Source organism: Oryza sativa, chromosome 4 (genome assembly GCF_034140825.1).
Source record: "Oryza sativa Japonica Group chromosome 4, ASM3414082v1".
NCBI lineage: Eukaryota > Viridiplantae > Streptophyta > Magnoliopsida > Poales > Poaceae > Oryza > Oryza sativa.
Window position 1 is genome coordinate 8,108,980 of NC_089038.1, and position 14,584 is coordinate 8,123,563.

Sequence of the window (14,584 nt, forward strand, 5' to 3'; positions counted from 1 at the left end):
AGGGTTTTGAGCAATCGGCTAAATATCCAACGTAGAATCTAACACTCGACGTATAAAGGCGATCAGCTGATGATAATATAGTAATAATATAATCTAGTAGAAGTCAATTAGCTAACAATGATATGATAGAATAAGCACTGATCCGAATGTTAAAGAATACATCAGCTGGAGTCCCAATGTCATAAAATCCACAAGATTAGATTAAACAGTGAAATCTTTGTTGCGATCGGCTAAATCCAACTTGTATGTAATCCTTATAAGCTGATGCAACGTCTAGATAACTCATCGGCTGAAACCCCGATGAAACCCTTATTGGCAATCAATTAGCAGGCTAGAGATTATGGTTCTAAGCTCGACTTAGTAGATCAAACCTAATTGATGCAACACTAAGTATGAAAAGAAACATAATATCTAGACAACTTAGTAGATCAAGCCCTTGACTGATTTTTAGGGTGGTAGATGCCTTAGCTAATCTAATCCAGTAAAACAATTTAGTCGATATCAGCAGAAACCCTAAAGCGAGAGACAACCGATAGAGCTAAATTGAGATTCTAAGACTAGATTAACAAAGACATATGATAAATAGGCAAGCAAATATATCAACCAAACCAGAGCAATCCTAGAGGTCGAATGTACTGATGCAGCCTTGAACGACACTATTGTAGCCAGTACAATTGCCTGGGCCAGCAGAACATTGGACTTACCCCTTCGCCGGAGATCGAAGACCCATGCAGCCCCGCGTCAGTTGCCAAGTTCGCCGTGATAAATAAAAAGTAGAAAAGGTAAAAGGTGGCGATGCACCGATTTGTATTGATCGTGAGATGGTTTACAATGACCTCAGATGTACATATTTATACCCATGGGGAGATACTAGTCCTTACAGGACACTAAACACACTTTCCTAAAGATAAAAGGAAACTAACGAACTATTCCTCATTAATACATAACTTGCCATGCCACATCCTCCTTGAACTCGGTCACTTCTGGATAAGCTTCCTTTAATAGAGTAATTTCCTTAACCGAATAAAGCAGGAATTCAACTATTAGCGGCATGATAATTCTCATCAGCTAATTCTAGGATTCTGAAGCCAATACTGACTCTAGGCCGATGATATCTTCGGGGCTTACCAAATTTCACTGTTAACAGCACTATCACCCTCTTTTACAATGTTTTTACTACCGACAGAATTTGGCACCTGAATCACCTGAATCGGGGCTACATCGGCTTCGATCTCCAGCGAAGGGGTAAGTCCTAAGTTTTGCTGGCCCTGGCAATTGTATCGGTATATTTTGCCTACATGATATTTCAATTGTATCTCTAATTGCACTATGTTTAGAGATGAATCGGTTTACTTAGGACTGTCTCAGTTAGATCTGTTATTCTGATTTAGGCCCTGTTTGATTCAGCTTAGAATTATTATAATCTGGATTATTAGGAGTAAGCTGAAACAAACAAGTAGATTATTATGCTAGATTATTATAATCTATAAGCCAGATTACTATAATCCAATAATCTCCTCTAGAGGAGCTTTTTCCAGATTATTGAGTGGCTAAAGACCCACTACCCTTAGATGCCTCTAATAATCCAGAGAAACAATCAACTCGTAGCTTATTTTATATTAGCTTACTATAATCCAGCTTAGAGTAATCCGATTTAATAATGTAGATTACAATAATCTTAAGCTGAAACAAACATGGCCTTAGTTGAGATATCTCTACAATCACAATATTGTTTTAGATAAATTTGTTATATCCATCACATTAAATAGATTTCATTGGCTCATTGAATATTAGATTATTATATACAAATCCCATGCTGCATCAGTTAGGTTCGAGCTGCTAAATTGTCATTGATAATCTAAGTCTTGTTAAGCCGATAGGTTTCATGCCAGTGTTTTATCAGAGCGCTAGCCGATATGTTATCTTTGCATCGGACTTCCAGCCAATGTATGTTTTAACCACTGAGCCTACATTTATTATTTTGTATCAATATTGACCGGTTGCTTCATTGGACTTATATTTCATCATATTATCACCGACCGATTGGATTGTTTGTTCAAACCGATTGTTGAAAACCCTATCGACATCGGCTTGTTAGCCCATCGGCTTTTTGATCGTCAACATATTTATCTATCTTGTCAGTGCAAGATCAAATTGATTGACATGCCCACATCTTATCAAGATTTAGGACCTGCACTAAAGTTAAGCAGATCTCCCATGCCTTCGTGTTTTTCGCGTCAATAGCCTGTCCAACCCTCGTACATGCAACTGACTAGTTATAATCATCATGAAAATTGGTGTCACTCTGCACATTAAAGTATTCATCACCTACATCAAATTCTAAATGCAACTACCATTAATACAAAGCAAGAGTTAGTAAAAAAAAATGGAAATGCAAGACCTAAATACATGCAAGCTGAGATTAGGAGGGCCATTTGTGGTCACAATTTTCAGCGTAAAGCAAATTTTGCTGTGGTATATTTTTAAACCTTTAAAGTAAGTACAAGTAAATTATTGTAGAAACATCATCATGCTTGCTGCCCTCCACGGCAGGAAGCCACCACATGTCAGCCACTAAACCCTTCATTTGTAACCCCTCCAGGAAGGTACTGCTATGAAAAAAAATGCCGGCTCCATGTACGTAGCACGTGGTGTCAGTATACCTTGCATCCGCAGCTAGGGTACATTGCGGTAGTGCATGTGGATGACCTAGTCATCAAGACCAGGGAGAACCAGCCCACAATGATCAATGACCAGGAGGAAACATATCCAGAAAAATGTGCATTTGGGGTTCTAGCAGGATAGCCGACTGGGCTAGATTTGGACCACGGCTACGCAGCCTCTAGAATTAGTGCCTTTGCCTTGTTTCAATGCACTTCGCCATGGTTCGCTTGGCTTAGCCCTTCACCGTGCTTCGCCAAGCTTCATCGTGCTTCATTCAGCTTCACCTTAATTATTTTTTCACGATTCGCATGGCATTGCTGTTACTTGCTTTGGCTGACCTACCTCCAACAGCAACCACCTGCACGGCTAAAGGGGGTGCAACATTTGGCTAGTTGCATGGTTGTGGCGGAAGGGTGTTTCATCTCCTCGATAGGAGAGAAGGAACTACCTATATTCAAGTGGACCCAAGAGACTGAGGCCGCCCTCCAGATTCAAAAATGTACCTCTCCATGTCCCTGGTTTTGACTGTGCCTAGACCCATGGAGTCCTTCTTGCCGTATGTCACTGCTATCCAACTGATCGTCAGCACGATGCTCATGGTTGAGCATGACAAAGGAGAAGTGACCGTCTACTTCGCCAACAGGTGCTCCAAGGTGCCCAGACACGCTAAAAGGGATTATGCACAACCTGGAAGCCATTGGATGGGCAACCAAGTGGGCGATTGAGCTCGATGAAGTTGCCCTCTACCTTGTTCCTTGCATTGCCCTCAAAAGCCAATCTGAAGTCCCAAAATCCACATATGATCATCCAATATTATGATCACGCACATATGGACATACATAATAAATTTAAATTGATGTACTCAACTTTCCATGCCGAAGGGCCAAAACTCTACTAAAACTTTCTCAATTCAAGATCCAAATAAAAAACCAAATAAACACCATAGGATAAGGTCAAGGGTGGACAAGATGTATAAAAGTCAGTACCATTGAAATATATGTTATTCACCTTCTAGGGTTTCCTCATAGTACTGTTCTTCTATATTATTACTTATGCAAGAGTGAGTACTTATGTGCGTAATTTTACGGTCCATGAGGAGGTACGAAAGATACCATATTTTATAGTGTAAAATTTGTTATGTCTTTACGAGAAAAATTAGAGGTAGTATGCACCTCTACCATAAAACTTGCTCGATCGCAATATCCGGTTCTTGTGCAAGATATAAAGAATAATATTTATAGTTGAGATGCCCACTAGTTTACCAGCAAGCATTCAATTCCAATACTCTTGTTCCCTAAAAAAAAATTCCAATACTGTTGAATAAAGCAACTGATATATCTAGGGAACATATCCTGGGTATATAACTTTTACGTGCACACTCCATACACACTAATTAACTAATGTCACAAAAAAATCTAAAAAAACATTGTGTAGACATTTTGAAAAGGATCACACCTACTTGTAAAATTTTAGCCGTAACAAAAAAAAAACTGATAGTTTTGAGACTATAAATCTATTAGAATTTTGTCTTTTATACATAATGAATTTGAGGATGAAACTTTACAAATGTGATACTATTGAAAGTACATGTGAATGTTTACTACTCCCTCTATATTTTAATGCACGACGCCGTTGACTTTTTGTCCAACGTTTGACCATTCATCTTATTAAAAAAAATATGTAACTATCAATTATTTTGTGGTGACTTGATTCGTCATCGAATGTTCTTTAAGCATGACATAAATATTTTGATATTTGCAGAAAAATTTTGAATAAAACGAATGGTCAAACGTTGGTCGAAAAGTCAACGGCGTCATACATTAAAATATGGAGGGAGTATATTGTTTGGTGATATTTGTTCTTTGATGTGTATGGTGTGTACACAGGAAGGCTTATATGTATAGGATACGTTCTTATACATCTATGTGTATTTCTTCGGAAAGAATTATTACACATCAAGCATTAGTTATGGTTTTCCACGTGACCTAGCATCCTATTCGTGTCCAAGTTGAAAGGAGCATATTTATCATTGAGATGCCCATGGGCTCACCAGCAAGCATTGAATTCCAATGTATTCTGAATGAAACAACTCACACAGCTCATCCTCCTTGTCTTGGTGTCATGGTGACATATATACATTGTGCTACACAACTAAGTAATATAAGCTGGTAGTTTAAGCTGGCCATACATGCATCCATCATCCATGGCTGGGATATCGCAGCTCCTCCTGCGCGAGTCCACCATCACCATCACCATCACCACCACCACTAATATTCCCGGTGCCGGCGTCGAATTGCCCAGACAAGTGCGGCAACGTATCCATCCCCTACCCGTTCGGCATCGGCAGAGGCTGCTACCTCGACCTGCCGGGCTCCGGCAGCTTCAGCATCACCTGCAACCACAAGACGGACCCTCCCCAACCCTACACCGCCGATGCCCTCTTGGTCCTGAACATAACGCTGGAGACAGCGGAAATGTTCGTCGTCTCGGCTGGCGCCCTCGCCGTGGTCAAGTACCCATCAGTAAGAGCAAGAAGTGCCATCACGAGCAAATTTATCACTACTACTCAACAAGAAGAAGAACATTCTATGCAAGTAAAAGTAACTGTAGGAATGCCTGTCACCCAACAAGTAAACATGACATTCTTACCAAGCGGATACACCTTGAGCGCACCGTACCGGCTTTCCCCGACGGGCAACATGTTCACGGCCGTGGGGTGCGTCACCATGGCGAAGTTGTACGGCAGCGTAGAGAACAGCAGCAGCAGCAGCAGCACGGGGGCGACGACGACGACAGCAGCAGCAGCAGGAGGGCAAATGATAGGGGAGAGGGCGTATGCGTACGACGCGGGCTGCATCACCTACTGCCCGAGCCTGAGCGACGCCGCGGCGGATGGGGCGCCGTGCAAGGACCTCGGCTGCTGCGAGTCGCCCATCACGCCAGGCCTCACCCAGTTCGCCGTAGGATGGGGGCGATGGCCAGGTGCATCCGACGACGACTACGGCGAGTTGGACCCCGAACAGTACTACCAGTATGCCTTTGTGGCCCAGGACTGGTAACTAGCTAATTCCGGACCTGATGATGATTCTTTGTTATACTATATCTTTGCAAGTTTTTAGATGTTTTCCCATTTCTAATTAATAACTTGACGTTGCCTAGCTACCCACCATATATTATGGGTTTTAATTGGTGTTTCCCATATATATATCTCTAGTAAAGAAAATTTCAGCACAAGGAATATATATAGCACCCATATATATAATACTAAAAGAATTGGCACACGTATGAATTTTTAAAATTGTTTCAACAGTAATGTAGTTCAAAGACTGTTCATTTCAAGTCATCTATAGCATCAAAATACATTACGTTTTTTGGAAAGGACTTAGAAGAATTGCATGTATAGTGTACACTGCTGGAGAATGCATATATACTCCCGGTTCACATCCCTCTTTAATCCCGGGTATGCAACCGGAACTACGAATCGGGTGAAATAACCGGGACTAAAGATATATCTTCTTTAGTCCCGGTTGGTGTAGCCATCTAGAGTTTATTTTTTTCTTTTTTTTCTATTGTTTTTAGCTGCTTGCATATTTTTTTCGTCGTTTTTTGCCAACATTCACATACCAAAAATCACAGATCGAGTTTTTTTTCTAATATTCACAAATCCAACATTCACATATCACAAATCCCAGATCCAACATCACAAATTCATCCAAAAATTGAAATCACAAAATCATCCAAAAAAAACATATCACATCTAAAAATTATCCCCACGCGGGTCGCCGCCTCCGCCCCCGCGCCGCATCAGGCCGCCGCCACACACGGCTGCCGCTGCCCCCGAGCGGGCCGTCGGCTCCGCCCCGCGCCGGGCCGCCGCTGCCCCCACGTAGGCCGCCTCCTCCGCCCCCGCGCCGCGCCAGGCTACTGCCGCCGCAGACAGCCGCTGCGGGCCAGCGCCTTCGCCCCGCGCCGCGCCAGCAGCCCACCACCGCGTTGAGCCGCCGCTGCCCTCATGCGGGCCACCGCCTCCGCCCCTCCCCCCCCCCCCCCCCCCCCGCCACGCTCGCTCCTAGCTGCTGCAATATTTGAGAGGAGAAGATGAGAGCAAGTGAAGAAGAGGATAAGGGAGAGGGGGAAAGAGGTGGAATGGTAGGAGGAAATTAAAAAGATAAGGAGCAAGTGTTTGCGATAGTGGAGGAGAGGATAAGTGCGAGGGATTATATATACTACATGTTAAATTTTAGTCCCGATTGGTAGTAAAGATTATTTAGATCTTTAGTCCAGGTTATAAGATCCTCAGCCCCCTGACAGGCCACTGACAGGCCTTATCAGGGATGAACCGGGACTAAAGTTCCAATCGGGACTATAGATCACATAGTTCCGATGGAATTTTTAAGCGGGACTAAAAATGCTTTTTTATTAATCTAGTTTTTGACTGACCCAGCAAAGGTCAGTTCTCCAGTTGTGGTATAAGTCAACAGTTAATTAATTGTTCAATACTACTTACTCCGTTTCAGGTTATAAGACGTTTTGACTTTGGTCAAAGTCAAACTACTTTAAGTTTGATCAAGTTTGTAGAAAAAAATATTAGCATTTTTAACCCAAGACAAATTTATTATGAAAATATATTCAATAATTGATTGGGTAAAACTAATTTAGTATTATAAATATTACTATATTTGCCTATAAACTCATCTGTGACGGGCTCCAACTCCAACCCGTAAAAGGTGACTCGGTCCCTTTTGACGGGGTACTTTAGAGCCTAGCACGGATGACTAATTGGTGATATAGTCCTCTTGCAACTCAATAACAATGTTGCTTATAGTTGGCCAAAAGCCCGAGGCCTGATAGCCCGGCCCGGCCATGGCACGGGGTTTTGGTCCGGCCCAAGCACGGCACGACCTCTACTTTGGCACGATGGCCCGACCCGGCATGGCCAGGTCCAACTATCAGGGATTTAATAGATGAGGGAGCCAAAATAGACTTAATCCAACCATATAAGGCACGGCGAAAGAGATGAGGGAGACAAAATGAACTTTTCAAAGGAGGAACACGGTAGGCTTCGTGGCTTCGAGTTGGTCCGGCATGACCCGAGTCTTATTGGGTCGTGCTTGGGCCAAACGCGCAGCAAGTGGATGGGCACAGCACGATCCGGCGTGTAGGTCGGGCCGTGTCGGCCCGACTGATATCGGCCCGAGCCCGGTCATGCTCGGGCCATGCTAGGGCGGGTGATCCTTTTGGGGTGTGTTTGGTTGGGTGGATGAGCCTGGATGGGAGATGCATGGCCGCCCGATTTTTTTTGGTGTTTGGTTGGAGGGCAGGGTGGATGGGGCGGCCCAGAATAGGGAATCTTCCCTCAATAGGTTGGATAAGTGCATCTGGCCGATTTGGTTGGATGAAGCCATCTAGTTTTGGTCCGGGTGATGTGACCTATTCTGATTGGCTATGGTTGGTTTGATTTTCTGTTAAGCAAGCTCTAAATGATTTTTTTTCTCCTAAACTGTTTATCTAATTTATGGTTTGATTACACCATTATATTTGTTACAATTAAATCTTTAAAACAAGATCTCGGATGATTATATTATGATAAAAATATATATATATGACAAATGGGTCCCACTATCTTATGGTTTCTCCCATTCATGCTATATCCCCTAACCAAACAAGAAATTGGATCAACATATCCATATAAACCAAACAAAAAATTGAATCGCCATATCCAACAAAATATGGATGGCCATATCCCATCCATGCATGACCGTGAACCAAACACACCCTTGGCCATCTATAATGCTGCTCAACCGTGACGGGGTTATATATGTTGTAATCCGGCACCAAAGAGGTTTTACCTTAAAAATGTAACTGCTAACAAAATGACAGAAATAGAGATATACATTCCTAGAATCCCCATACATTTCACAATCACATAAATTCCAAACCTCGATTATTTACAAGTCTCAATAATTGGATGCCTCACATATTTCTTCAACAAAACTTTAAGTTGCAAGCCTGAAGAATTTAGGGAACTGGACATGCATCTTGAAAAGAGAGCTATCACACGACCTGTGAATTTATATACAATTTGATAAAAATAATAGAATTAGTAACGCAAATGTTACCAACAGCCCACCATATATAGATGGTTGTCATCGGTCATAGGTTTGATCACACAGCCCATCACAGATGATTGCCACTGTACGGGCTGCAGGTCTCCGTCGCTGATTGGCTGATTAGGATGCTAGGGTTTTGAAGTAGTAAGGCTACCAGTGCTACTTCCAAAGTGCCGAAGAGAGTTTCTCTAATAGTGAAATTCTCCTAATGACTCATTTTGTTTTTGTGCTCCAAATTTCATGCAGTACCACATGGGGTTTTCATCCAGGGGAAAAGAGATCGATACATTTCTATGCACATAAGGTTACTCGCCGTGCACACCAACTAACATATATACAAGAAATTACAGAATAATTGATACATGTACATATAATACTATTGCACCTATATGTTAATATGTAAAGTCTCAACAGTATAACATGAAAAATCTGATAATTTTCTCAGAGTTTTGTCTTCTATGTCTCTGTGTTCGCTGAATCTAAAGTGGAGACGTTACACTTGGATATGTTGTTCTATTATAAGTACATGTACAATTTTTTAAGGCATGTTGGTGAGATTTCTTAACACGGAGCTTTTGTGTACATCCGTTTCATCTAGTCTAGTTGTTTGTTGGAAATCTGGTCTTCATGTATCTGAGTATCTCTGGGGTTTTGATATCAGTAAATTCTCAACTTGTAACCTAGCTGAACAAATCGAGTAGTATTTTTTATTCATTGGCGAGTTATTCCATCATATATATTGTGATATCTCACATTGATTGTAATACTTTTACGCAGGTATACGTTCAAACAAGATCATCTTACTCACTGGGACATAGACAACATCAGTGTTCCTTTCGTTCTTCACTGGGATATCAAGGATGGACCTGCATGCCGACCAGAGACAAATTATGATAGTCCCTTCGGCGCATGTCATAGCAACCACAGCAAATGCGCCAATGTCACCAGTGGTTTGGATGGCTATTTTTGCAACTGCTCCGAGGGATACATTGGCAATCCGTACATACCAGATGGATGCAAAGGTTTGTATCCCAGCGCTCTACTCTCCATCCGCATGCTTATGTTTTTTTTAGATAATGGATTAAAAACCCGACCTCTACATCCAAAAGGATGTACACAGCCCAACATGTCCATACATGAGTACTTAGACTCCAGCCATTACATGGGACAAAAAAAAGTTTAGAAGACACGAAAAGAAGACAGAATTACAAGTTCAACAAACAAAACGAAATGACTAGACCAACAACCTCAACGACCAAACTCAAAGAACCGGTCTAAACTTCAACTCTCTTTCTGAAATTCCAGCCACACCTAGACAAAAACTCCAAAACTCTCATCTCTAAAGCCTTGCAGCATTCTTTAACCACGTTGCCATCCTCTTCCTTAAGCAGCAAAGACCAAAGTCTCACCCAATTAATGCATTCCCCTGAAAATTACCTACATAAAAGAGTACGGGTATGATCCATTAAAAACCACATCATTCCTACTCAATCACACCACCCAGCACAATGCTGAAATGCCCACAAACACTTGATTTTTAAGCCTAGGATTAACACTGGTTAGCCAAATACCAAGTAAATGTGACACTGTGTGGAGGCTGATGCCAAACGTGAAATAAACCACGTTGCACACGTACCTAACCAATGGACAATAAAAAAAAGGTGTTGTATTGTCTCGTTAGAATTACAAAAGCAACATCTAAGGCTACCTTTCCACCTTCTTTTAGCAAGATTGTCCTTAGTTAAGGTGACTCCTTTCTAAAGTACCACAAGAAAATTTTAATCTTAAGTGGAAGCCTTAGCTTCCAAATAAAAGACTTCGCATTTCGAAACATGATTTTTTTTACATCGAATTGACAGAAAATATTCCATGCTTATGTTATTAGTCGATATTGTCGGAAATCTATAAACACCCACATCCCATAGGTAAGTACGTACATATCCCCTGTAGGATAATAACCTTACACCTATCTAGATCACAGCTGTCAGTGGAAAAGTTTGTACAAGGATCGGAGCTCTCAAGCTTGTTAGACTAATTCTTGCTGATTGTAGAAAGACCAACTCTCACTGACGTGCTTCGGCTTGCTTTTATACCCACCAAGCACCAGCACTCTCTCTTTCTGTCCACAAGGAGACATATAATATTGTATATAATCATTAGCACAATTAGCTCTTTGAAGCCGCGCGCAACCAGTTTGTAGAAAACCAAACCCAGATTCACTACTGGATTTGGATAATTGGCCGGAAGGCAAAAATCACATTAGTCCCGGTTCAAATAGGAATCCCGGTTCAAAAGCCCAACAGTACTTTTTGATCTTTAGTCTCGGTTGGTAAGATCATTTTTAGCCCCCGTTGAGAAAGTGTTAGGCCCCTCACTATCTTTAGTCCTGGTTGGGTTACCAACCGGGATTATAGATCGACGCGTGCGTATATAATCTACTCGTACTTAGCAACGCGCGGTGCACTTCGTTGCTCTCGTCTCTCAATCTCTTCGAATCCTCCCCTCTCCCTCTCTCTCTCTCTCTCTCTCCCTCTCTCAGCTCTCTGTCTCGCTCCCTCTCCCTCCACCGCACCACCCGATGAGAGCGGTGGGAGCGGAGGAGATGGCGGCGGCTCAGCAGCTCGGAGGTGGCGGCGGCGCCCTGGTGGCGGCCCGATGGCTCGGAGGTGGCGGCGGTGGCTCCCTCCGCCTGTTCGAACTCCTCCTCCTCCCTTTCCTCATCCTCTTCCTCCGTCTATCCTCCTCCTCTCCGGGAGCATCGGGCGGCAACGGCAGAGCCCTCCCTTCTGTCGGATCCGGTGTCCCCTCCCCCGGATCCAGCGGGAGGGGAGGCGGCAGGCGGCGCATGAGGGGCATGCGGCGGTGCACGAGGGGGAGGAGGCGAGCGGCAGGCGGGCGCAATGATGCTCATTCTTTTTTTTTTTTGAGAATTTTGTGATGTCCATTCGAGTATGAATTCTATTTGTGATATTAACTGTGAAATCGTGATGTGAAACATAGTATGTTCATTCGATCTGTGATGTTAAATTGATGTGGGGATTTGGGGATTTATATATGGAGCAACTCGCTTTGGAAAAATCAATATGCAAGTAGCAAAAAACAATAAAAAGAAGCAACCCGAAACTAAAGGGTTGCAAACCAGGACTAAAGAGGGTATCCTCAGCAGTTATTTACTCGCCGCTATACGCACCCAAATCCATGCATGTGAACACGAGAATTTTGCTTACAGCGTACTCCCTCCGTCCAAAAAAAAAATCCAATCCTATAAATGTTTTTGAACATTCACGTTATCCATATACATCCTCAGGATTGTTTTTTTTCCAGAGCAGTATCCCTTTGCGTTAATATAATAGGATAGTGTAATTGAATCTGGAGTTAATGTGATGGATGTGTGATGTGGCACTGACTCAGCAAACAAGTAAAGGTAAAAATTAAAGTTGGCGACGAGGAAGACTACATTAATTGGAGATTCGTGTAGCGGTGGCTCGAGGTGGAAGATGTGAGTGAAAGGATTCAGGGCATATTTGGTAGAGCTCCAAGCCTCCAACTCTTAAATTTAGCTTCAGGAGTTGGGTCTGGAGTGGAGTTGTGGAGCAGCCTAAACCCATCTCCACCTCTAAAGTTCATTATGTGAGAGCGCTTCACCCAGCTCTGCTCCCACTTTAGGTGGAACTGAAACTGTTTGGCTGAGCTCTAGCTCTAGGAGTGGTGGAGGTGGAGCTATAGCTGGAGCTATGCCAAACAAGCTCTCAATTATGCAGCGATAGCGATGTTGACAAACAGTGGATTGTTCCTATGACAAATAGGATAGATGCAATTTTGGTTTCCAGCGATAAAATGGGCCACATGTATACTCCCTCCTTCCCATAAAAAACCAACTTAATACTGGATGTGACACATCCTAGTTCTACGAACCTAGATATACCTTTGTCCAGATTCGACGTACTAGAATATGTCACATCCAATTCTATATTCGTTTTTTTGGTTGGATGGAGCGAGTATATATCTAGCTAGCCAATAGGCTACGGTCATCTAGGCCACCGAGCCAGGTCAGGCTCAGCTTGCTTCATTAAGGAGATACAGAGCCAGGCCATATTTCCAACGGTAATAGAACATCCCCCAAGAAGATGAGTTCATAAGTCAATGTACATGAATGAATATATTCACAGTCAAATTTAGCATTTGGAAAAATTTAGGCGAAGCCTTGGGAGGGATCCGAGAGAGCCTTCTCGCTAAAGCTAGTAAGAACCCTTGTCGATCTGACCGGAATCCTTTGTCATGAGTAGAGGTCATGGATCGGTTTTGTCATCAGAATCCAATCCAAATCCAATTTGGCTCTTCTTGTGTTCCCTTTTTTAGGTGTTAGGGTTTTTGGAGTACTAATTTTCTCTAAAGCCTAATTAAACCTTGATACGCAAGACCAGCCATACTATAAATATAGATGTCAAGCCTATTGTAGGAACCAACAATTAATCGACAAAATCGATTTAGTATCTAACCTCTATCTTCTACCCTACCTATATCATTCTTCACTTATTCCATCCCTATTTTCCCTCCAATCCCATAATTGCTCATCGTATTTTGTCTCCCCTGCATTAGAGGACATCCTAACTGGCTTTTCAAGCCTAGATCAAACTGGCCCACACTCATTTTGCGAGTTGCGTTCCTCCATTTGACAATGAACATCTACAGTACCACCCTTTCGTTGACTTATTTCCGTGTTCACTACTCTTGAACCCTTCCTCTCGTATCGAGAAGCACTGCATACAGGGAATTTTCTATGGCATATTTCTTGTACTACGATATCAACGCGGTCATGGCGATTCATAACTACGAGTCATAGATGACCCCTCATTCTTAACAGGTGCTACATCTTAGACGAGCCACTCTGTGACCCGTAAGAGATGTAATTATCTGAGACGAGCATTTTTCACCTATCATAGATTAATATGCCCCTGTTTAGCATCCCAAGTTTAGGCTGTGCAAGTTTTAACACAGGGCCAGAGATATTTAACTACCTATATTTTCTCCTTCATGAGCGTGTAAGTAAAACTAAGAATAGCTTTATTTATTTTTATATTTAACATCTACTGTTTTCTCCACTTTTCAGATGTTAATGAGTGTGAAAACAATTCTATTTGTGGTGCTGGGTCCACATGCAAGAATACAGAAGGTAGCTATCGTTGTGACTGCAATTTCGGCCAAAGACGTGACAATAGTTCTGATAACATGGGTAATTGTGAACCCATATTTTCCAGAGCTGCCATAGCAGTCATAGGTGAGGTTCAATACATGAATGCAATGTTGATTGAAATTTGCAGCATGCCATACATTCCACATATAATATATAATGCTCTAATTACATGCAGTTCTGCATTCCATGTATACACCATATTTGCATTGCACTACATTCAACTTGAAGCTCAACATTGAAGTGTGAAAACATAATTATTTCCAGATAGACCATGGCTGTGCCTAAATGTTATCTTTTCGCATGAGCATAGACCATGTGGTTGTGCCTAAATTATCTTTTCACGTGAGCAATATATATGGACTACGCAATTGCATGAATATGTATAAGTTACCTTTGCAGTATTGCATGTTCTATATATTAACTATTTTGTTTCCTATTTGTCCACAGCAACAGTTTTTATCATCGCACTTCTAGTCGTGTTACTAATGTTCATTCTATTGGAGCGTAAGAAAAGAAAGCTGAGAGCTTATTTCAACCGAAATGGTGGACAATTGCTGAAAAGTATCAAGATAGATATTTACACAAAGGAGAAACTTGACCAAATTACTAAAAATTA

At 42.1% G+C, this 14,584-nt stretch overlaps 1 protein-coding gene and 1 long non-coding RNA gene across 2 annotated transcripts; one reads left to right on the forward strand and one right to left on the reverse strand.

Annotated features, from left to right (window-relative positions):
• Positions 1-4,715: 4,715 nt before the first annotated feature.
• On the reverse strand, positions 4,716-5,436 carry LOC136356358 (uncharacterized). The gene is made up of 2 exons (XR_010741096.1): positions 5,314-5,436; positions 4,716-5,154 (listed from the first exon to the last, which is right to left on the reverse strand). It is a non-coding gene; the product is annotated as an uncharacterized lncRNA (long non-coding RNA).
• Positions 5,139-14,407, forward strand: LOC4335196 (wall-associated receptor kinase 2). The gene is made up of 3 exons (XM_015778773.3): positions 5,139-5,719; positions 9,552-9,796; positions 13,885-14,407. Exons 1-3 carry the CDS (start codon positions 5,139-5,141, stop codon positions 14,205-14,207), a joined length of 1,149 nt encoding a protein of 382 aa, XP_015634259.1. The 3' UTR covers positions 14,208-14,407.
• The last annotated feature ends 177 nt before the right edge of the window (positions 14,408-14,584 follow it).